Source organism: Antechinus flavipes, chromosome 1 (genome assembly GCF_016432865.1).
Source record: "Antechinus flavipes isolate AdamAnt ecotype Samford, QLD, Australia chromosome 1, AdamAnt_v2, whole genome shotgun sequence".
In the NCBI taxonomy this organism is placed as follows: Eukaryota; Metazoa; Chordata; class Mammalia; order Dasyuromorphia; family Dasyuridae; genus Antechinus; species Antechinus flavipes.
In genome coordinates, this window is record NC_067398.1 from 106,550,799 (window position 1) to 106,577,260 (window position 26,462).

General features: G+C 33.6%; 1 protein-coding gene across 18 annotated transcripts in view; it reads left to right on the plus strand.

Annotated features, from left to right (window-relative positions):
- PTPRD (protein tyrosine phosphatase receptor type D) overlaps nucleotides 1-26,462 on the plus strand; it is a 2,844,105-nt gene that overhangs the window by 2,364,288 nt on the left and 453,355 nt on the right. For all 18 annotated transcript variants that reach the window (XM_051987498.1, XM_051987402.1, XM_051987374.1 and 15 more), the window contains one exon: nucleotides 18,124-18,291. In XM_051987498.1, coding sequence (XP_051843458.1) covers nucleotides 18,228-18,291 — 64 coding nt within the window. In that variant the 5' untranslated portion in view covers nucleotides 18,124-18,227. The remainder of the gene's footprint in view (nucleotides 1-18,123; nucleotides 18,292-26,462) is intronic.

Sequence of the window (26,462 nt, forward strand, 5' to 3'; positions counted from 1 at the left end):
AATGGAGACAGCAGTGTCTACCCTGGCCACCTTACAGATTTGTTTTGACAATCAAATGAGACATTGCCGGCAAAATAATATCATGAGGATGAATGAACAAACATCCTTATTTTACAAATGAGGAAAATGGAGGATCCAAAAGGTCAAATGAGTTGCTTACAGGCACACACACAACTAGTAAGGCTCAGGATATGTAAAAAATAATGCAAACAGAATAATGCTAATTATACTATTACATATTGTTGTAATAATAATAAAATGCTTATTTTCTTAAAATAAGCACGAAAATTTCAGGAAATATATTCTATTCGTCTCCAAATTTGAGGGCATCTAATTTCTCTCAAGTTGAGTCTATCTAATATAATATTTCTTTTTTAAAACCATCTACTCTATTATAGAAATGACTATAGTTGGAGAAAGTAATAATAATATTAATGACTCAAATTAATGTTCTTTAAGTTAAAATCCATTGTAATGACTATTATTATAATTATAATGACTGAGTATATGTATTTGGAAACAACAGTATTCTGCTTCAATGGAATATTTTATAATTCATCTCTTTCATTAATTTATACTATTTGCCTTACTAAATTTTCCTTTTGTGAGGCTTTATATTAGTAAGATAGATTTAGAGATGAAATAAACATCAAAGGCAGCCAGTTCAAATAACTCTTTTTACCAATGAGGAAACTGAGGCTTACCATTGTTAGGTGACAGGTTCAGCTAGATACCAGGTCTTGTTCATGCTAAAACCAGCACTTTATAAATTTTACTACACTACCTCTTGATGCCCCTGTATTTGAAAATTTCTAAGCTGATTTTTAAGGTAGAGTAATTTAATCTTTAAATGATAGAGGACAGATGATATGTTTGAGTTAACTCAGCCCAGAGAAGAAAAAAGCTTACTTCTTAGCCACCGATTTTTAAATGACATATTCCAAACTGTAAAACATCAATGAGAAAAAGCATTTTCTCATAGATAACAATATTATAACACAAGGATAGATTCTTCAACTAGTCTACCACAGCTTATTTAATACATGAAGTAGCTAAAATGTCATGTTGTGGCAGATTAAAGCTTTATTTTTGGGTTTTAGGGAAAAGAGCACATGGCATTTAGGAAAAAGAGGGAAACTTGTTACACTTCACTTCCTTGGGGAAGGGGCAAGGCAGAACTATGACCTATTTTAGAAAGACATGTTTTATTGATAACTTTTATTTTAATGTCATTTACATTTATTTTTCTATCTCACTCCTTTCCCTCTCATCTACCAAGCAATATCTCATAAGAAAGAAGAAAAAAAGAAAGAAAAACAACTTGGTAAAACTAACCAACATATCAAAAAGTCTGACAATATATAATATATTTAATGTTTCATACCTGTGGATTCTAATAGCTGTAAAGAGAGTAGAGGGAATCTAAGATTAAATTTTGAAACTCTTTGTCTTTGGCACATTGCTCTTGGAGACCGCATGAAATTTTTTTTCCCATTCATATTTGCTTACTGTTTACATATGGACAAATTATAGAGAGCTCTAGATAACAAGATACTGAGGCATTTATTTTTAGCCATATACCCAATTAATTTGATACATAGAAACAATATCTTCAGATTATATGTATTTTTTGTGAGTTGTAAATCTAAGTATGATACTTGGTTTTAATAGAATCTATTTATAGCTTATCTTAATTGGAATACTGCTAATTTTTAATATTCTTTTTTATAATCAATTCAGTGATTTTTTTTTACTTTCTTTACTTGTTTTGCTTGTGTCCTAGTCATTTTTGTGCAATTTTTACATTGTCAATGTTATTTTTAGTGTTCTACTCCCCATCCCAGGCAGTTGGGGTTAAGTGAGTTGCCCAGGGTCACACAGCCAGGAAGTGTCAGGTATCTAAGGCCAGATTTAAACTCAGGTCTTCTTGACTTCAAGGCTGGTGCTCTATCCACTATACCAACTAGCCTCTCCCTTATTTTAGTATTCTTAAACATCATTACCAAGGACCATTTTAAAAACTTTGTCTTACTATGATCTTTTAAATTTTATTATCATGAATTATATAAAGAAAAGAGGAATTGGTGCTACTCTACTTATATGGACAATGAAGGGTTAATGGAACATAAATCCTACTTGAGCTGACTGGTACAAATACTCTTATCCATAATAATTCCCATTTCTATAACATTTTAAGATTAACTAAGTCCCACACCAACCCTGTGAGGTAGGTTGATAGATCTCATTTTTCAAAGAAAAAATATATTCCTCAAAGATGTGAATTCACTTCTTGAGGATCATACGAGTTGATGATAGAATTGCTGTTTCAACCTAGCTTTGAAACTGGACTTCCTATTACAGCTTGTTACTACCTAGATGACTCAATTGTTAAACCCTTCAGCTGTAAACATTTAAAAAAAGCATTTGTACGATTATTCTATTTGTTATTGTCTTCTTTGGAATAGTAGAATAAAGCATTTTATTTGTTCTTCTAAAAACAGCTACATCTTTCCTAAACCAAACAATGCTGAATACAAGGCCTAATTTGTCTACAAAAGAATAAACTCTCTCAGTTTTCTGATCCCAGCTGACATTTGCTTTTTGTCTTGCAAACCCTCCTGTGTGTGTAATATTAATGGGCTTTTGTTACTCACTAATTCTGACAACATCCTCATGAGGGAGGTAGGAGGCAGCTATTATCTCATTTTATAGATGAGGCATCTGAGACGCAGAGAGGTCAAGGGTTATCCCAAGGGTCTCATGGAAAGCTAATGACAGAGTGAGTAATGGAGGAATCTTTCAACTCAACTACCAATCTGCTGCTAGACAGCAGTGTGCCAGCCCATAAGAGAGTTGTCATGAGTAATAATAAAAACAAGTCTCACAGACCTCAGTGATGTAAAATACTAAATAATATTAAATAATACTGAGGAAATCAGTCAAGGAAGTGGTAGAATCACTGGCATTAGTGCCATTATCTAAATAGTGCATTTCCTTGCAATACATTATGATTCAATTCATTTCAGCAGACATTCAGCACCTGCCCTGTGTAAGTCTGCATGCTGTCACCTTATAGACATGGAAAATGATGCAATTCTTGACTATAAGAAGTTTACAATATGAAAAATAGGAAAGAGACTATGATCAATGTACATGTGGTATAATGATTAAAAATGATTTTTGCAGTGGGAGAAAACTGAATGGCAAGAAAAATTGTAGGCTGAAGGTATCATTCTTGAGTTGAATAGATCAATGAAGATGTCCAGAAGAGATAGCAGCTGTGATGAGTAAGATCTCAGAGGAGAATAAGAATTTCTACAAGTTGTAGCAGAGGATAATAAGTTCAAAGACTTGGGGAATGGAGTGGGGGGGGGGGTAGGAGCATCAAAAAAATGTTGAAAAGTACAATTTGTCTGGAGTTTATATTTTGCTAAGCCTTAGTAGCTAAGTGACTATATGAGCTAAGAATTGGAGAAAGAAACCAGATTACAAAGGGTTGAAGAGTGATTGACCATTGAGGCAATAGACACATTGAATGTGGAATATGTTTTCTAAGTACTTATTAATGGAAGAAAGAGATAAGATAGACGTTTGAGGAAATGGCAAGTTTAAGATGGATGTTTTGTTTTTCATCCTAGACTTTATTGATTATGAATTCTTAATCTTGATCCATTGGTAAACCAGTTCAACTCTAAACTGGTCTCATCTCTCAAATCTCTTATGTCCTTATTCTGTTGCTGATCTTGCCCTGCCAATTTCAGCCTTCAGCTACCTTTGACATATGCTATCTTTGCTTTTACTAGTATGGTGCTGAATAAAATTGGAGAAAATCTCCATGTCAGAATTCTAGGACCTTCAGTTTGCACATTTTTGGGGGAACAGAATTTCTGTTGAATTGAGGATCATGTTATTAAGCCCCCACATAGTGTCTAATACAGTCTTCTTCACAGAATATATTAAGTGTCGTGGACCCACTTTTTTTTTTTTTTGATGCCTAGGGCATAGAGAACAAAGAATTCCATAGCTAAGGATACTGTACAGAAGGTGCTCAATAAATTTTGAATGATCAATTGGATAAATTATGCATAGATAGATGTATGCATATATGTGTGTGTATAAATACATATGTGTGTATAGATAGGTAGGTAGGTAGATTGATGGATATTAATTCCCTATTCTGTTCATGAATATGCATTATTAGATAGGGAATTGATCTGTGATTTCATTGGCATATAGAATTTCCACATGAGGCAACTCTCTCTATATAGGTGGGCACTTTATCTGTATTTAGAATATTGAAAGTTTAAGTGATGTGCCCAGTATCACATAGCAAGTGTACGTTAAAGGAGAAACTTGCATTCACGTCTTTGTGGTTGTCATGAAACCTCTCACATAAATAAGTAGTTTAATTATAATTTATGTACACGTGCACACAAATAAATTACAAAAACACAGTGGGATACTGCAGTCTTTTTTAAATCAATTATTTTGTCAGAATATGAAGAATTATTTTTATTCTTAAAATGTCTAGTTCAGGTGTAGATTTTCAATTTTGTGCAGAACTGCCAAGGCTTCATAAACCTTTTCTTAATGGCTCAGTGATTGCAAAAATGGGAAATTGAGATTTAGCTCATCAGTCTTTCTTTTGGGGCTTTATGGACATTTGCAGAGAGAAAATCAAATAAGTGGTAAACTTTATATTATATCATTTAATACATTTAATACTGCTGGATTTGAGGTAGCCACCTCCTTTGTCATTCTCTCATATATCTACTATTCCTTTTGAAACTAAAGTCCCTTAGGGATTGAATAACAATGGTCTTTACCCTTCTTAATGACCACCTATTTAGCCTTTTCATTTTAAAGATTAGGTTATTGTTCGTGTGTGTGTGTGTGTGTGTGTGTGTGTGTGTGTGTGTGTGTGTGTGTGGTATTGTATAGGGACATAATTTTCAGTTTGGAGCTTCTAAACAAAACTTGAGACACCATTAGAGTCCTGAAGATTCCACTGAGTCTAGAATGGCTATATTTGAACTTTGGCTGTTTAAATACTTTATTTACAGATAGATTGAAGCTCTTCTTTGATACTCTCCATATTCTTATTCATTATATGAAGTATTTTTTCCCCCTCAGGAGGAATCATTTTGATTGTTACCATTATTTGTAGGCCAACATATTAGAGATGAGAGCTCTACTGAGATTAGTTTGAGTATTCTTGACAGCAGTTCTAGTGCCTAAGGGAATAGGTTGCTATTGTTCTGAGGGATAATTGAGGTCAGAAAATTATACTTCCCTTGATTCTCATGTTAATAACATGTATGTCACTATGGGCAAGATCTGGTTTGATTAAAAAGCTACTCTCAAACAGTTTTCACAACCATTTTGCCACTATTCAGATTCAGGCTCAAAAACTCTACCAAGTTAAAAGAAAGACTGAATGGGAAAAACTTTAGTTTCACTCCATTTCCTAATTTTAGGAACTAGATTAAGGTATCCAGAGGCAAGTCAGAAACTAATGCTTAATTTGTGATTATATCAGTTGTGTGGAAACTTAAATTGTGGGAAGTTTTTTTTTTTCTTTTAATACCAGGTGATCGATGTCAAAAGAGAAGAAAATGAATTCAGTGATCAGCCATGAGGAGCCATACCTTATGCTTGAATAATTGGAGTTGGGAATAAAGTAGCCAAAAAATGTAAATTTTATCATTGGAATAGGGTAGAGGATACAATTCTTTAATCCTTTGTGCATTGAAATTGCATTCTGCCCTCTATCTGTATTTCTGTGGAGTTAGAAACTAGGAAACTCAAACCTCTTCTAGTGATTATTAGGGGGGAAAGAAGAATCATATATCAGCACATTGGTGTATTAAGTCTTTAGTAATTATGGAAACCTTGCAGTGTACCCTATGTTATGATATTAAAAGAACAACTGAGACTGGAAAATTAACGTGGCAAGCTAGGCAGCAGTTGACTCAAGGCAGGATTTGGTTTTTAAATCCTGAAAAGGAAAGTTATTAGAAGGCTAGCATGCATGGTAGTGGTTTATGGACACCTGAAAGAAGAATCAGTAAGAAAGCATTACTGAAACTAAATGAGCCAGGGATTAGACACTAGAACCTGGAGTCAGGAAGATTCAAGTTCAAATTTAGACATTTAGTAGCTGTACAATCCTGGATAAGACTCATTTTCCCCTCAATTTACTCATTTGTTAAATCAGGAGGTTAATAATAGCACCTTCTTTCTGGCATTGTTTAGAGGGTCAAATGATATAATTTTATTGAAATACTTTCTGGCCTTAGATGCTACCTTATTATCATCACCATCATCATCATTATTATTAAGTATAGTTGTAGTTTTAAGTTTAGAATCAGGGACTGCCACAAGCTGAAGTCTCTGTCCTTTTTTCTGTATGTTAAGATGGATTTACTTCAGTTTGTTTAAAAAGTAACCAGAACAAATTTATTCTCATTGCAGTAACACTTTAAATGGAACAAAATGGCTTTATTGGAAATGTTTTTATAGGACAGTAGTGTGGGAGAGGGATTCAACTCTTTTAGTTATCTAGGACATGATGTTATATGAGGAAAGAGGTGTTGGCTGAAAATCTAAAAGGAGCAATATTAGAATTCTAATTGTGGCAACCAAAATCAGTAAGGGAAGGTTATCAAAGGACCATTCCAAAACAGATCTATATGAATCATCAGAGAGAGTCTGTGAATACCTGCAGAGATTAATGTACCTTTCTCAAAAGGCATGGACATCAGAGAACAATGGACATGTTGAAATAAATAAGGTGGAATCTTCTACCAGGATATGGGGTAAAAACAAAGTTGTTTTGATTTCTGGCAGTGTGATTGAAAAAAGAAAAACAAACAACAGTCTTTCCCTGAACGAAATCTAGTTGTTATGAATCTTGCAAATAAGGACACTGAAAATCTTGATTGTGACCTTATACCAGTGGTCTAAAACTGTACATTTATAAATGCTCCCATATGATGCTTATTCAGTATTAAGCTAAGGTTCTCAGTTTATAGTTGATTAGAATTTTTTTCCATTTGAGTAGCCACTTTTTTTAAATTTAAAGTTGAGTTCTGAAATGATTTTTATTTTTAAAAAATGCATTTTAAAAATCCCATCTATTATAGGAAGGCTTTCTCAACTTTCCTCCTGTTATTACCTATTTATCCTTTAACAGGTTTTTTTTTTTTTTTGTATATATTCATTTGCATATTTTCTTTCTCATTGAAATGTGAGCTCCTTGAAAGCAGAAGCTATCTTTTACAAACTCTTTTTGTATCCTGAGCACTTAGCACCATGCCTGGTGTAATGGTAAGAACTTAATAAATGTTTATTGATAGATTGATCTGGAGATTCTTTAGGCTTGACTTTAAACTCCCTTGAGTCTTTGTATTTAAACTCTCTTTATGTTTTATGCAAGCATAATGAAATGACAGTATTTTATAGTCTTTCTCAAAATTACAGATTTTCCAAAAGAGCAATTCTGAACAAATCTTTTCCCACCATGGCAATTATGTCATGTCTTAGTATAGGTAATGCATAGTACATTTAGTGCTCCAGGAATTTTTGTACTTTATTATCAAATCATTTTATAATGCCAACTGCTTTTGAAAAATAACCATTGTGCTTCTTCATTTCTTCTTTCTACATAGCAGTATTGCCTTCAGCCATCTTGTAATAAAATGCAGTCAAGCATAAATAGTTCCAAGTGGATTGCTATTTTGTGTAAGCTCTGAATATCCACCATTGATGGGTAGTCATGCTTCAATCTGATTAATCAACAACTCTACTGCCTACACTTTAAAGTTCGTGAAAAACCACACCTCACTTTAAAAATGAACTTTGTGGTAATATACAGGATAAATATGCCTAAGGTGTCACAGACACGTGTTTACATGTTGTAAATGTAAACCTCCTAGAATTCTAAAATTTATTTCTGGTTAATAATCTGTAACACTTAACTCTCTGATTCAGACATGTGCTAGTGCTTGCAACCTGATTGTTGGGTTCCACATTTTCTACTTGGAAGCAGCTTTTTCTCTGTGTATGTAGTAGTAAATTTGTATTTGTGTATTCTCTTTTAGTCTATGATAGTGGTTCCAAAATATTTTTATCCATTGTACTATTTTTGTAGTACAAAAGCAACAATAACAATACCCTTTAGGTACATTCTAATGGTGAGACGATATATAAATCATTAGATGTATTAGAGATACATACAAGATTGATTGAAGATAACTTTAGAATGGAAGGGATTGAATAGGAAAGGGCTGCCAGAGAAAGTGACATTTGATTTGAGTCATGAAGAAAAAGAGGATTTTAGGGTGTGAGGACTATATTACAAATAGGCTATTTGGGTGACAGGAAGAATATTTAGCAAACTGTAGTATATCCAGATGAACATGGATGGTGATAGGACTTTAAACTCTGAATTTGTCAGACAGCTGAAGTAATAGAGGATATTTAATCTGGAAAAGAAAAAACATAATGAAAATGTTAGTGTCATCTTACTCTATGCAGCTCCGGAAGGCCAAACTTGAATCTTCGGAGAGAAACTCAGGAGATGGAGTAGAACTTTTGGTACTTCTTTTAATTTTTGAAGACGTGAATCCAGCTGGTAGCTTTAACTCAAGTCATTAGTTTGCTTAGGTCATAGAGTGGAGAAAGAAGAGTAATATTTAAAAGCCCTGCATATTAGGCTGAGGCCAGATTGTAAAGAATTTAAATGCCAAAGAGAGGATTCTGTATTTTATCCTGAGTGATTCATGAAGCCACAAGAGTTTATTGAGTAGGGGAATGGCATGAACAAACCTGTGCTTTAAGAATAACTTTTTGGCAACTGTTTGGATGATATAGTCTCTCTCTTTCTAATCAGGAGGTAATTATCATAGTTCAGGTTTAAGAGGGGATGAGAAGACAGATTTGAGAGATGTGGTGATAGAAGAAAATAAGATTTGACAAGTGACTGCACATGTGGGGTAAACAAAAGTTCAAAGTTGAGTGGACATGAGATTCAAATTTAAATGACAAAAAGTGTTAGTTCTATTGTCAAAAGCTTAAAAGAATTCTGAAGGGGAAAGCTACCATTTTAGAGCCAGATGATAGAGTTTGAGAAATGATAAACATTTAAGAATTTGTAGCTCTAAGGATCTATGTAAAAGCCTAAGAGCAATTTGGACTACCATAGTCTTTGAGTCAGAGCCAGAGAATTTTAAAGCAAGACAATTTGAAGCCAGCAAGACCACAGTCAGAGAAAGAATCAGGGTTGAGAAGAAGTGAACAGCAATTTCTCAGGAATTAGTAAGCTGTACTACAAAGAATCAGTAACATAAGGGGCAACAAGGGAAAGGGGGAAATGGAAGTAAACGAACAGTGGAGGAGTGGGAGAGCAGGAAAAGACTGAGTTGGTCCTGCAGCTGGATCAGAATAGGTATCTTGGACAGAAGCTGACAATTGGACTCACTTTTTCAAAAATAAGGGAAGTTGCAAAAATTTTACTTCTTCCCCAAATTCCTCTCCCTGTTGCTGTTCATTATTATATTCTGCTTAAAAACAAATAAACAAAAAACAAAACAAAACAAAACAAAACAAAACAAACAAACAAACAAAAAAAAAAAACCCAAACCTGTTCTGATTTTAATCCAAATATAAAGTAGCCAAAGGTTGGCTGAAAACATTAGAAAATAAATTAAGGTGATGATTCTATGTGGATGTCAGAAGTTTTCCTAACCAATCTATTAAGATTATACCAATAACTTTTTGTCTGATCACTGAACATAAGACAACAGGAAAAGGAATTGTATAGGTCATTGTATGTCACCCACACACACACACACACACACACACACACACACACACACTCCACAGCTAAAAATGTTGCTTAAATAAATAATCACCCTGCTCCCCTCTTTTTCAGATGTGGGGAAAATAGCTGAGACCTAGCTAAGGTTTACTTTCACTCCTTCCAGAAGAGAGGTAGCAGAAAAGATCAAGTACTGACACTATTTGGTGGGTTATATTTGATAAGTTTCTTATCTATAGGATAGACATTGGTGAAGTGAGTCTGTATCTCAAGAGAGATCCTGGAGCTATCAGTCAATAATCAGTGAACATTTATTGTGTGCCTAATAATTAGCACACCAACCAGTGTGCTAATCTTTGGAGATGCAAAAAGAGACAAAAGACAGTCCCTTCCCTCAAAGAGCTAGCAATCTATCTCAGATTTATCTGCATCTAGATAACAGTGGAACCCATGAGAGTTAAGAAGATCACTCAAAGAATAGAGTGAGAAAAAGAAAACCACTAGAACAGTATAAATAGAGTTTTGGAATCCAGTACTTCTAGGACTTGGGAATAAAGTCAAGAGAAGAGAGTGCCTGAATAGATGAGGATGAAGGGAAAATAAAAGTAGAGAAATTAAGAATTGCAAATTAGCTTCTATCAGATGCTATTTGGAATTCCTTCTACTTCTTTTGTATCAGCAACTTTTTGATGATACTTAAAATAGCAACCAGTTTTAAGAAAGATCTATTGAATATCTGCAAGATTTGACTTGAGTCAAGTAACTCTCTCACTCTGGGGACTCAGGATTTTGTCTGAAAAATAAGGGGATTCAACTAGAAAATACTAAGGTTATTTTCTGCTCTACATCTGATGATTTTATAAAATAAAGTTAAAGAAACAACCATGGTATGGATTTATTCAAAAAGAACAGAAAAAACAGAAGCATTGTCTATTAAGAAAAAGTCTGCAAACTTCTATCATTAAAGTATTTACTGTGCAAAGGAATATTAGATACTATCTAATCTAAACCTCTCACTTGATGATGTGATGATCCCTCATATTATATCTCAAGGTTTACAAAGTGTTTGACAATTGTTAACTCATTTTATCCTCACAGCAGCATTGGGAGGTAGAAGATATTATTTTAGGATGAGGAAACTGAGGCATACATAGTGGTTAAATAGTTTACTCAAGGTCACATACTTTATAAGTGTCTAAAGCTATATGTCCAAGTCAATGTTACATTTAAAAGTTAAAGTTCACCTGAGAAAACCCAAGCTGAAGTGATTTGTCCAAGGTTGTCCAAGAAGTACTTATGATAGAATATGGATTCAAAAGCCTTGTTCTTATTTACAGAATCAACCAGCCTTCCCAATTATTTATCTTTTTTGGTGAGAAAATCACTTTCTCAGTTTTCCTCAATTTCCCAAGTATCTTTCATGAAAATAAAATAAAAAGTAGTCTTCCCCAGTTATTGAAAAGACAAATATTAAAACATTAATTTTATAAACAAATAACTATTAAAAACCCAACCCTAGAATACTGTGAGATTTAACCTTGTTTTTGGTGTATGAATACATTATAAGCTGCTTAAAGAGTTTATCCATGATTGTACTGTCTTTTGGTAGTTGATTGTAAGTCTCCTAGGAAGATTTTACCATATAAGATAGTCACAAGAAATTAGGGATTTAAAAAGGGGGTATTTTTTTTCCTTCATATATACATATATATAGTTCTCTTTTAGAAGGTTAAGGAGACAAGGATTTTGCTCACTCTCTTTTAATTTTTCAGGACATTCATGATTTTTACTTTCCAAAAGGAACAAAAAAAGACATCATAAATATCAATAATATGGTTTTGCTATTTTTGAAAGCAATTAACATTCATATGCTCTTTAAATGCTAAGTTATTTGAAATCCCATACCTATGGAAGTGCTATTGATATTAATTTAAAAGTGAATCATAATGTGTAAAATTTAGGTTAATAGTTATTGACTTGACTCTAAGTATTGTCATTAAAGACATAAAGAGTCTTTTGACATATTCATTAGCTATCTTGTCTTTATAGAAAGAGCAATTTTTACTATATAAGCTCAGTAATCAGATGATTTTTTATACTTCACATTTTCTGTTGGTTTATTTTATAATGTGCTGAAATATGATGGTTAATTATTTTGCATAGTTTTATAAGTATCTCAAAGATCTATTACTTCAGTAGTCACTTAGCAAATGCAAATAACTACTGTTAATTGTGTTAGTAGATTATAGTATGAATTTGCTATGGCCAGAAGAACCATCAACTCATAGTAATGAAACATTTCTCTCTCTTATCCCTCCTTCTCCTCCAGATTTTCCTAGCCTTAACACAATTTAAGACTTGAATTTGTTTTCCCAAAAAGGAAAGAAAAAGTATGTTCTTATGAGGTGCTTCTCTATGCCCTTTTCCCCTTTAGAAGAAATTAATTTTTAGAATTTTAGATTTCAGAATAAAAAAATGTTTCTTTCTTGAGAAGTAGTTCATTTTTATGTATGTATGATCCTTAGGTCTCCATATGATCTTAGAAATGGATTATTATTCACTTATGCATGAGTCTTCTTGCATCATACTTGTGTTCATTTACTTTACTATTCCTGCCTAATTTTATATATATAAGGATGAAGTCAGCTTATATGAATTATTTCCCCAAGACATATTTTAGTAGTTTGTCTCATCTATGGGGGAGTCATTTAAAGACTGCCAATTTTTTTTTATTCTTAATGGATATTTCCAAGTGCATGTCCTTACTTAAGAACTTTGGCTCCTTCATCCACATTTTTGTTTGGAATTTTCCCATTTAATAACTATTAACTCATTGAATTTTGAAGTTCGTTTTTGAGGAAAAAATAGCAATTTTTTCTGTTGCATGGTATATTCAGAATGCATGACAGTGTTTAACTGAAATTGTTGCCCACTGACTTCTAAATGCCATGATTTCCTAAGGGTAATTAAATTGAAAGTGCTATAAAATGTAACATTATTATTATAGCACAATCTGCTATACAAATATTAGTCTTTTTGTTTTACAAGTGACTCTCTAAGGAGATGTTTTATTTTAAAAAAAACTCACATGTTCTTTACATCACATGTATAAAGGGTTTTTTTTTACTCTTAAAAAATATGAACCTATTGGCACATCTTTTCATGTGAACATTTGTAGAGTTTAATAAAGAAAGAGTTGAAAGAGCATATCTAAATGAATTTGTGTAAACACTAAATCAATAATTAATCAATAAGTCTTGCTAAATGTCTACTATATTCCAGACATTGTACCAAGCACTGGATATGATAAAAGTGGTATAAGATAGTTTCTATCCTCAAGGAGCTTACAGTTGAATGCGAACATTAATACTAGTTTGGAATGGTTTGATGCAGTTGTTAGTCTAATTTCTCTAGAGATTTGATCTAAATTTAATCAAAAATATACTTGTAAGGACAGAGACAGACTATGGAAAATAAGTTCAATAACACCTGTTCTTTTGTAGTTAGTGTTTTGTAATCAATATGACTTTCCAGTTAAAAAAGAGAGAAATTAAACTCCAAGTCCAAGTTTTGCCTTATTTTTCTCCTTTATTTTTAGTCTGAAAAATTTTTTAAAAAACCTAATATATACAGCTAAGCTATGTCCTTTTATCCAGATACTTACATACATCATACAGTGCCAAGTATGTATACACACACAAACACACACACACACACACACACACACACACACACACACAGCACAAAAGAAAACGGTGACATTATTGATGTTGAAAGAAAGACAATAGGATAGATGTCTCCCTGTGTGAACACTTAAAATGGTGACATAGCAACTTTCTGATAAGGGCACTCTTGGCTCTATTTTTAATCTACAATAACATAGATTGCTTGACCCTTCACTATTTCTGCTTCTCTCACACACAAATTTAAAGACTGGCTAATTGCAAAGTTACACAGTTAACATTTTCTGAGGTCCATTCATGTCATGACTTGGTGTTGTGGGAATTAAGAAGCCCACACATTTTCTTTTCTTACCTGCTAATTCCATTTTAAGAATATAACATCTTGTTGAAAGATAGAGCTAATGTAAAGTGGGCTACTTGGCCTTGTCTTTTGTGAATGATTATTGATCACAGGCAGTCAATGCTATGGTGTGACTAGATGCAAAATACTTTTGCAACTCCTTTCTTTTTTTTTTTCTATTTTCTCTTCACTGCCTGTTTTTGCTAACTTTTCAGCTACATAATTAATTAACCCTGTAAGCTGCTGCTTGGGGCAGTTAGTTGGTATAGTGGATAGTTACTGGTATAGTGGATAGAGCATTAGACCTGTAGTCAAGAAACCTGAGGTCAAATGTGGCTTCAGATACATACTTAACTCTGTGACTGTGGGCTAACCAAAACCTGTCTGCCTCAGTTTTCTCATCTGTAAAATGGGTTGGAGAAGGAAATAGAAAACCACTCTAGTATCTTTACCAAGAAAACCCCAAATGGGGTCATAAAGAATCTACCACGACTTAAATGACTAACAACAAAAGCTGCTGGTTGGAATATTTTTTTAATCTGTTTTCTTTTTCTGCCCTATAATCTACATTCCACATTCCAGATGTGCATAATAGCTTTTCATTTTAAGAACCATGTCACTTTTGTGCACCAACTAGTAGTTGAATAAGGGCTTTCCTGGAATGAATGTCTAAATTAAACATTAGAGCATTTTGTGTTTGCGTATCCCCCTTTTTTCCCTTTACTCCCTAGTTTCCATCTAATTTGTTTTTAACTATGAATGACCCAGATTGCAATTTAAATATTCATACTAGGGATTCTTCATATCTCTGAAATGGTTCCTTTATAAGGTACCTTATGGAATCTAAAAGTAACACTTCTTTTTGCCTATAAAGCAATTTTTTTAACTATTAATGACTCTGATTATAACTTAAATATTCATGCTAGGGCTTCTTCATATTTCAAACAGTTCCTTTACAAGGTCCCTGTATATAGTCTAAAGATAACACTGCTCTTTGCCCTATAAGGCAGGTCTATTTGAAACTATTTCTATCTTCTTGAGCTATTCCTTCCTTCTAGTACAAGAAACACCCAAATCACCTCTTCCCTGAAAGTGCATTTCATACATCTCCATCTTTGTGATAGCACTAAAGTCATTATGTAGCAGTTGGCTCTGATACGCTTGCACAGACACAAATTGAGTCCGACAGGACTGATGTCTCCTGGACTTTGCTGTCATTTGAAATGCTGGCATGAGAATGGTAGCAATGAAAGGCAGGGAGGAGAAAGGAAAGGAGCTGATGGCTGCACACTTCCCCTAGGAAGATTTTTTTTTTTAGATTTTTTTTTCTTTTGATATAGCTGTGAATGACGCCAGGTAGTTTTATTGTGGAAATTGATAAGAATAGTCAATTCAGTGTAGCTGGGAAGCTAGTGTTCCCTAATAGATCTTGAAACTTATATTAGAGTTTAAAACTTGCTTCTTCTATCTCAAAATCCATATTAATGAATGATCATATTAGATTGACTTTTCCTCCCTTTCTATTTTTCTTTCATATAATCTATTCATGCAAAGTAGTAAAATTGATACGATCATTTCCCCCCTCTTGTTGTTTTTAATAAGCTCAAGAATAGTGTTTGTCTTGTAGGCTTTTTTTTAAAAATCAGGTTATTTCAATGATTTGGCCAATTTTGGGACACCTTTAGTGTTTCTTGTTGTATAGTACTTGTATGTGTTCTATGTTCCAAAATTAGAGGTGTCAACTTTTTCTTTTCAGACATTCTGGTTAAACTTGATCATTCACAAATTCTTTCTGGAGGAAAGAAATTAGAAAAAGTCAAATCAAATATAAAAATAAAATTATTCTGTGACTACTGAGCTTAAGAATTAGTTCTAGAATTCCCGGTTTTGTGATAATGGTTTTTATTCTCACTCAAGTTTAGGTTTTTATTACCCTGAGTATTGGTCTCCCTGTTTTCAACCTCTTTATTCTATCCTTTGAAACCTATGAGATGAATCATTTTTATCATGGTTTTGATCCTGCTGTATTCAGTACCCTTCAAAGTCATTCCATGGCCAAGTGAATAAAAATCCAGGCTACTTAGCTTGTCACTTAAGCACCTTATCATATTCTATACTCTGCTTGTCTTCTTTTTCAACCAATTATTTAGTTGCTTCAGTTGTGTCCCACTCTGGATTGGTTTACTATTTCCTTCTTTAGCTCATTTTATAGATGAAGAAGTGAGGCAAACAGGATTAAGTGATTTGCCCAGGGTCACACAGCTAGTGTGTTTGTGGCTTGATTTGAATTAATGAAAATAAGTCTTCCTGTTTACAAACCGAGTGCTATATCCACTGTGCCACTCAGTTGCCTTTCATGCCATGTAAGAGCCTTTTTTTTTCCTTCTTATAACTTAGAATCCTTCTATCACCCCAGAAAGCTGTCGCTCTTATAAGAAAAAAATAATGCGGGGAAGTAGAAGGACTACTGATTTGGAATAAGAGGACTTTGTAATTCTGACTCTCTCTACTTGCATGATCTGGGACCTTCCTAGAATTCAGTTTCCCTATTTACAAAATGAGGGGAATTGGGTTACATTCCTCCTATATCTTCTCTAGTTTCTACTGGAAATGTTTCATATTCTTTTAATTTCTGTGTTGCTCCTCTCACCCATTAAACTATATTTCCTTGAACATACCTTCAATGTCTTAGGAATCATAACTCTAGACCTTCCATTTTACCAAAGTAGAAATCTTCCTAGAGCCCAGGGTGTTCAAATTTTCCAATTTTCCATTGGTAATTAAATATTAGAGGTAGAATTTGAATCCAGGCCCTCTGATAATGATCTGTTGCTCTTTCCACTGACCCAATTCATCTTTCTTTTGTCCATACCAACTAACACAGTCCCTTATACCTTCATTCAAGAAATGAAAGAATGGATGAATAAATGATAGTACTTATAATAAGGGAAAATGTGACGACCGCGCTAGCACCCCAGACACTCCAGAATCAGCCAGAGTCAGGATAAGCAAAAGTCCTTAGTCTTTATTCTTGGTCTTTAGACACAAGATTGAACAGGATGGAAGCAAAATCTCCAGGACTGCCTTCTTCCTCCTCTACACAACAAGTGACTCTGGCTAGTCTTACTCCACCCTAGTCCCTCCTACAATCCTCTGTATACACTAATCATTGAGCCAGCACAGGATAGTGGGAAGGGCCATTTTCCAAGTATAGGCCTATAGAGTATTGTCCAATCAGTAATTAGCTCTAAGTTCTTGAACCGACCTCAGTGCAACAACTGAAGAGTTTCATCCCTCTACAGGAAAATATGCTTAAAAACCCAAAGATTTTTCTACCTTGGAGTCTTAAAAATCTGGAGATCCCTTCAAATCATAAATGCTCCTGAGCTCTTCATTGTGACATAGAAATGTCCTTGGGTTTTAGATGATTCTTAAAAAATAATAATAAAATAAAACAAACAAACAAACAAAAACCCCTCAAAACTTGAGCTCTGATAGTAGAAATGTTTTCATAATGTCCAGCCAAAGAATGTTTGCCTATTGTCTGCTGACCAATAAGTTTGGATAGATATCATTAAAGGGTTGGCAAGCAAGTGGATATCTTTTTGTGACCCCAGAAGTTACTTTCTACATCAGTAGAAGGAGTATCCATTTGAAGAAGTTAATTCAGAAAGGTCATGCTAACTATTATTTTGACTTATGGAAGCCAAACTAGACTTAAATGTTGATGTGTCTGCAAGGAGAAAGCCAAATGTACCATTTAAAAAAATTCAACCTTCTACCATTTAGCCTGAGAAGTTGAATTAGCCCTGTCATTTCACCTACTGCCAAGAAAGCAGCTTCCATTATGTTGTCAATAATAGACTTTTATTCTGCACGGTGGAACTTCTCTCAAATCCCTCGTATAGCATTGGTGTGTTTCATTCTACTGATGTATTCAAGTAATGTTTCATTAAAAGTGACAGTTCATTCTCATGGTTTATTGCCCCAAAGGTGGCATTGAGTAGGGGAGAATGAAATCCGAGGAGGTTAACTTCAGGTTAGCCTGAAAATGGGACAAGTTGGTCTTTGGTGCTGACATTTAGTCACTCAGGAATAAAGTGGACCTAAGGATTTCCTTCCTAATGTAGATGGATTGTGGTTACAATTTATCATGTTTTCACAATGCTTTGTGTATCTCATTGTGATTGTGATACAAAGTTAAAGAAAAAGAAGCAGAAATCTAACCCTTTTTTTTCTTCTTTTTTCCCTCTGTCTTTTCTGTTTCTGTTTCTTTGCAGGCTCTGAAAGCCCATCAGCTGAAATTTCAGACCGGACAGACTCGCAGTGGCTTCTGGGCCCGTGAGAACGAGGCTGCCAAGGCTTGCTGGTGCCAAGCTGCAGAATGATTCACGTAACCAGGCCAGTGGTGGTACTCCTGTACTTCATCCTCTGCGCTGAGGCCGAGAGTAAGTGCCATTCTTCCATCCTATATGGGAATTGTGACCATAATGAGTAGTTTTGTTTTCATTTGGCACTAGGATCCAGGTCTCTGAATAAGTTTCCTTTGGAGTAAATTTTGAGACACTGTGGGATCCTCCTTGGCTCTCAGCCAGTATCTGAAAGGGATTATTTACATGACTTCCTTGCCATTTCCCCCCTCTTAATGCCCCCTTTCTTAAGCATTGAACTGATCCTACTGTGTTTTATTTACTTCTTACCAGACTGTGGATAAAGACAATATGAGGAGAATGATATCCCCCAAAGGGAGGTTAACCATTCAATGATTCTAAGTAGCAACCCATCATTCAGGCCCATTGTAAACTTCTTTGTGTGTGCGTGTGTGTGTATGTGTGTGTGTGTGTTTATTATTTCTAACTTTGGAAAAATGCACAATATCATGTTGAGTCCAATTAAACTTCCAAGCCCCTAGTAACTGTCACAGCAGCTGTTCTAATGTATTATTTCCGACAGCTGTCGTGGAGTACAGTGTCCAAATAGATCAAGCGGAACTGACAACTTTGTGGCTCAGTGAAATCTGTGTGTGTGTGTGTGTGTGTGTGTGTGTGTGTAAAAATATATGTGTTTGTAGAAATTGGTGACAGAAACTGAAGCTCTGATTACTGCACTCATTTTATGAAACTATAGGGTTTTGGTCAATTAGCTTGCCAATTAATGAGAAGATAATATCTTCTTTTTAATTAGAAAATCATTAGGTCTACCTTGTTTACACGTGTTTCTTTTCCCAGCTGTCCTGTGGCCTTTTGGAAAAGATAGCACAGAGAGCAAATTTCACTTGCTTGTACTTGTTGACAGGACTGGTTTCTTGCTAGTGGTTCCATTCCCATGATTGCTGGCCTTTCTCTTTGAGAGTCCCTTGTTGCTGTTAAGAGGAAAAACATCTGCCGTCATTAGTTTCCCTCCCCCTGCCCCCAACCGACTATTTCAGAGAGATTAAGTCAGATCACGTTAAGGATGTCTCTTATTCAAGGGCTCTGTGTCATCTTGGCTCTTATATGTTAACTGTGTTCTGACAAAAAGACCCCAGCAACAGCCCATTTCCTTGTTTAGATAAAGGCCTCTATTTTTTCCACGTAATCTTTGAGGGGTATAAATGAGAGAGTACACATAAAGAACATATGTGTTTGTAGCATACCAAGGGTTAATAATGTGTGGGCTCTTCTCCAGGCTGTTAATGACCAGCTGCTAGAGTTGTGTCTAAGGTGAAGCCAAGGACGGTTTAACACTTTAGCCAGCAAATAATTAACTGGGAAAAGACCCAAACATGGGGCATTCTTATTCTTTCAAAACATGGTTTATGTCTTTTTTAAAGGTGAAATCTAAATTCAGTTAATGAAAAAAAATGTCAATTTGGAAAAAAAAAAAAAGTATAGTACTTCCTATGTACTAGGATGTAAAAAATTATTCTTCACTTTGGGCAGAATGAAAAGTAAAGTTGCTTTATGTTTTATATTTCCGTTGTCAGAAAGAATTTAGACATTTACTTTAAAATATGCTTTTGTTTCATTAAGTATTAGTCCAGTACATATAATTTTCAGTATTGATGGAGTTCCTTTGATTCTGCAAATATAGGAAGAGATAGGCAGGCAGACAGACTCAAATACTTTCCTATGTATAAGTACTCTTCATCTTGACTTCCTGAATCTTTGGAGGAAAGGGCAGGCTGATTCAAACACTGATCCATCTCCTTTCAAGACTATAGTTTAAAAGAATAAAAAAAAATTGAAAGCAACTCTTTCTACAAAGCAACTTATTTTTGTCATTCCCCTTCATTTATGGCATAGCACACAACTTCCAAAGAAATCACAATAGTATCTTGTTAGTACATTTTAGTTACGTAAAAGTAATGTTATTGTGTTAATTTTGAGAATTTATGTGATTTTTATATTCAACAGTAGCTGGAATACAACCCAGTTTGCTTCTTTCTCGTCTCATCAATGCAATTACATTAATGAACCTAAGATTGGGAAGATGAAACAAAAATTGTTTCATGTCATATGTGTGTATGTGCATGTGGTTATATATGATATATTCATAAACGCACAGATATACATATATAGACATGTCTGTATACATATGTGCTTGCATGCATGTGTTTATGCATCACATATTCCTATATATTATCCTAGTATATAGTATATGTTCCATTATGCATATATACACATATATTTGTATGTATTTACACATATGCACATGTGTGTGTTTGTATATAAAATATGTACATATAAATTATCCTAGTATATAATATATTATAAATGCAAATATACACATGTATATATATACATATAAACAGTACACACATAATACATATGTGTGTCTATATACACACAAATATAAACACATGTGTATTATATATCATATGCATATACAGATTATCCTGACATATGGTATATCTTATTATGTATATATACATATATAATCCTAGTAATGAAATCCCTGCAGCATATTTTTATACCCTTTATTTTATTGACATGGAACCATAGGATTATCACCTACATTTTGGGCTCACTTTGTTATATCAGGCATTTACAATATGCACTTATATATGTGTGAGTATATATCTGCTTCTAAGATGGCAGAGTTCTATGATTTGACACAAGGCATATTCAAGATTTTATAACAATTTATCATGCTTTATTATCATACTACTTGTTTTCTATAAACTATTAACAAGCAACAGAAGCAAGGTATAAGGCAAAGAGTACTTAGGTGTAAATTCTCTCTCTGTTCCTACTTCTGTGACTTTAGGCAAGAACCTTAACCCTTATAAGCTTCAGTTTCTCCATCTGTGAAAAGGAAAGGTTACACTAGATAGTCTCTAAGATGTCTTCCAGCTTTAAATCCAGGCCATGTGACTAATCAATTAAAGATAGTAATCAAAAGGAGCCATGGCATACATTTCTGCCAAAGTGAGTGGTTTCAGTGTTTATTCTGCCAAGTGAATAAATTTAAGAGCAAGATTCATCATCTCCACAATATTTTGACCCTTTATCATTGTCATCAAATTGCTTAGATGATAGAAGGGAGAAAAAGAGTGAGGATTAGAAAACATTCTCTTTTTTTGTAATGATTTCTGCCATTTAAAATGCTCCTCTTCAAGTGTGGACTAATTCACCTAAGAAACATTCGTATCTTGTTAAAAAAATGCCTTTCCCATATATTATTTGAACTCATAGGTGTGTTTTCAAAACTTCTAATTATTCTTAAATAGATAATTTGCTGAACTTACTAGTAAAATTTCTTTTGGCAATATTCATATCTGAAAGAAAACAAATGTATTGATTATTCCAACTAGTTGGAATATATTTATTTAGAAGTTTCTTCTTTAGGAAGAATATAGGTGGGGTTTTGTTTTGTTTTGTTTTATCAGTGCTTATTAATGCCAAGTTTCCCTTGAGTTTCCTTGACTATGAGCAAAACAGAATGAAAGACCCTTTGCTTTTAAGTCCTTAAATTAGCAACATCCTACTGTCTTGTAATGACAAAAATGCTTTAACTTTTTCTGCGATCCTTTCATTTTCTTCTGATTTTCTGCTCACATTATGAATTGATTGGTCCCTAGCAAAGGAGTAACCACCTTATAACTGCTAAGAAAACAAAACAAAAATAACAAATATGTATGTCACACATTATTCTGCATAGTGTAGCATAGATCACTGTCTTTTGTTTTTATCTTCTTTCCTTTTTATCAATAAGGTAGCACATTTGTTTTTTATTTTATCTTTGAGTTCTTTGTGAGGTGAGGCACTAAAGAGAAGGAAGTGTTTATGAGGTGTTCTTGGAAGCCAGTTATTACATTCCTTGAAGCGTGGGAACACTTAGGATTCCACTGCCATGCGATTGCCTCTTTTCCCTCCCTACAGGTCACCAGCTGCTTGTTCTACACTCCTTCCACCTAGTTACTATTTATAGGGTCACTTTTAACCACTTAAACTTTGGTTTGTTTCTGAGGCTTACCTCTTCCTGCCAGTATTTACATGACCCCAGTCCACCATGAAAGTAACAAGCCACCAACTATCTTTAATTGAGGGATGGGACTGGTGTGTGAGGAGGGATAAGACATAAATACATGTGATTGATTGGCAAATCCACTTCCCAGAAATTTCTAGGCTTAATCTGAGGTTCTGAAACAGCTTTTTTTTGATAACTACAATTCAGTATACTTTTTCTGTGATCCTAGGAATTTTTAATGCATTGAAAAGTTTTATTCTTAGAGAAGGTCTAAGAGTACACAAGACTGCCAAAATGGCCTTTCCTTTCCCCAACCCTTTCCTTTTTTCCTCTTGGTCTCTCTCTGTCTCTCTGTCTCTGTCCCTCTCTTTCTCTCTTTCTCTTTTTCTTTCTTTCTCTCTCTCACTCTCTGTCTCTTTGTGTCTCTCATACACACACACACACACACACACACACACACACACACACACACACGTTAATACCTGAGTTAGATCTTGCATGTTTTTCTCTTTTTTCTCTCTTCTTTGTGTTCAGATTCTGTGGCCTAAATATCAATAGATTCTCAAATTAAACATTTCCCCTCAGACCTCAGTTTGACAATCTATATCTTATTTTATTCTCTTTTTTCTAGCAGCAAATTGAAAGCTTCAAAGAAAGAGATATCTATTGACATGTATAGCGCCATTAAATTGACTGTGTCTGGTTATTTTAGAGAAATAAATCTGTATGTATATGTATATATGTATATGTATATGTATATGTATATGTATATATATGTATGTGTATATGTATATGTATATGTATATGTATATGTATATATATATGTATATGTATATATATATAATTTTCTTTATATGCAGTTCTTTTTCCAAAAAGAAACATTAGTCAGAATGCCCTTGACTCTTCATGCAATCAACTTTAGAGATTTCAAATAATATAAACTTAATGGGCCCATTACCTTTGGGTAAGTCTGTACTACTAAAATTTGACCTTAAGAAGTTGACAGTAAAATGGCCCAAAACCATGCTGAGTAGGAAACTTCCAGATTTTAGGCTTAAGAGTGATAGTTTATTTTTTCATCATTTGTAATTCACTTTCCGTGTTATTTGTCTCTATCTTAAATATGTTAACCATCAAGTTATCCATGTCTGAGTTGAAATATTTTATCTCAACATTAGCGACAATGGTAAATTAGTAATTAGCTTAGAAATAAGAATGAAATTTCAACATTTTCTGATATAATCTATTTCTACTTTGGTTTTATTCTTACAGAAAAGTTTGCAGATGCAATTTGCAGTTTGAGTAGAAAATTTTATAGCTATTTTTACAAAAATTGTCATATAGTGTTGTGACAGTAATTTTATATTACCATTGTTAAATCTGACATTGAAACACACTAAGTACTCATGACTTCAGTTGGTGGAAAAACACTACAACATATATATTTCCCTCAGATGGAAGATGAACAAATAGTTTTTAACCATATCCATTCTGCATGTCTCTAAGTATTTCTGTGAAAGGAAAGGTTAGGATGGAGGGCCAGATTAATCCCTGAAGCTAAAAATGTTTCTAGTAAACATTTAAGTTCTGATTGCTTCTAATTTCTATAGCTTTATTTTTATTTTAAATGTCAATTTGGAATACATATATTGATCAAAACATGATAAAAATTTCTAGATTAGATACAATCAATAAAATAAATAAGTTGAATTTTTAGGCCATAAATCTTTTGTTGCGGTATGTCTTTGTTAAACTTCCCTTAGGTATTACTAATTCATCCCACTACATAAGGGTTATTATCTCTCATATTAGGTATGTAACACTTGGAAAAAATTAATCTTAGCAAAGCTTAAAATGCATTTTTGATTACTTGGTTGACAGAATTTCCCTTGTGTGGCATTGTTACTATTATGGATTCATTATAAATCATAAAGTCATTCTAAATAGTTAAATAAAAGAATCTACCTTCAAAACTATAATTATAACTCTTTTGGCTATCAAAGTTATAAACATTAGCCTTTAACTTTGATCTTTATTTATTGAGATAATCTGGATTATTTTTGGAAGTCAGTGATAATATCATATCTAAAATTTTTCCCAAATATCCCCTTCCTAAGTTAATTTCATTAGAGTATGAAAAAATTAGCTCGTGTAATGGTTAGAATTTGGACTTAGAGTCAAATTCCACCTGCAAAATTACCAGCTGTATAATTAGCTGCCCCTTTTACAAATCACTTTGCTAGAAAAATATTTTTAAACAATGATATAAATAGAAAATGAAATTCAGAGAAGATATTCATTGAGTTGACAGAAACCTTAATGGACAATCTAGTTCTGCCTTTTACATCTAGGCCGGATAAAAATATGCCCTGGATAATAGTTATTTTCCCCAATTTATATTGATAGATAGATATAAATATATAGATAAAAGATCTCATACAACTTTCATTAGTAAGACTTCCCTGTTGTTTATAACTTTTTTTGAAATATCTGAAAAGATGTTTAGTTTAAATCATCTTTCATTTATTTCTCCCAGGTTTAAGCCAACTGATAAAGGTTAGCCAGAGAATTAATGAAAAACCATCATGGCTTCCTTTTCTATAAAGTAAATAATTGTAGTATTATTTTTTCCTTCCTTCCTTAATAGAATGTATTTCTTTTGAATTTCAAAGTTTTTTTTTTTTTTTGACATTTTCTTCAGTTAGTCTCATTCTTGATCACTATAATCAGGGTCTGTCTTTTTGACAATGAACTGTAAAATAAGTCTCTTAAAGATCCCTAGGCAGTGTGATTTTTATCATTTCCACGATTATTGCTTGTGTAATACATTATGTCCCTGTTTATCACCAGGAACCTATCTGCTTATACAGTATTGGAAAATTATTTTAAAAGCCCTGCATTCTAAGAATGACAATCTACCACAGATACCTGAAAGCCTAGATTAGATTCTAAATTCAGCTACTCATTGGCTCTTTGGCCTTGAATAATTTACTTTTCATTAGAGTTCAGTTTTCTTCTAAGAAAAATAAAAGATTTGAGCTAGATGATTCTTTTTATTGTTTGTTCATAATTTTCAGATTCTAATCTTTTTTTAATATTTTATTTTTCTCAGTTACATGTAAAAAAATTTTACATTTGTTTTTACAACTTTGAGTTCCAGATTCTCTCACTTCCTCCCTCCCCATTTCCTCCCCTTTAAAAAGGCATATGTGAATTTATGCAAAATATTTCTATAAAAGTCATTTTGTGAAAGAATACTTATATCCTCCCTAAACACCCTCAAGAAAAATAAAGTAGAAGAAAAAAGGATGCTTCAATCTATATTCAGATGCAATCCATTTTTTCTCTAGGTGTGGGTAGCATTTTTATTTTAAGTCTTTCAGAGTAGTTTCGGATCGTTGTATTACTGAGAATAGTAAAGTCATTCAAAATTGATTATCCCACAATGTTGCTATTACTTTGTACACTGTACATTTCCCTTTGCATGATCTCATGGAGTACTTTCCAGGTTTTTCTGAAAGCATCCTGCTTATCATTTTTTAAATAACAATAGTATTCCATCATAATCACATACCGCAATTTATTCAGTCATTCTCCAATTGATGGCCATCCCATCAACTTCCATTTCTTTGCCCTGACAAAAGAGCTGCTATAAATATTTTTGTACATGTAGCTTTTTCTCCTTTTATAAATTTCTTTGGGGGGATATAGAACTAGTAGTGGTATTGTTAGGCAAAGGGTATGCATGATTTTATAGCCCTTTGGGCATAGATCATATCTTTTGATCATTTATCAAATGGGGAATGGCTCATTTTTTAAAAATTTGATTCAGTTCCCTGAACATTTGAAAAATGAGACCTTTATCAGAGAAACTTGCTTCAAAATTTCTTTCACAATTACTATTGCTAACTGTATTTCTCACCCACTTTCCTATTCTATCTCCTTTTACCCTGTTGTTCCTCAAAAGTGTTTTGCTTCTGATCACCCCATTTCCAATATGCCCTCTCTTATCATCCTCCTCCTTTCTCATGTCCACTTCCCCTGCTACTTTGCTACAAGATAAGATAGATTTCTAAAACCATATTGTGTGTGTATGTCATTTTATCTTTGAGCCAGTTCTGATGAGAAGACTCACTCTCTCTCCCTAACTTTCCCTACCTCTAAAAGC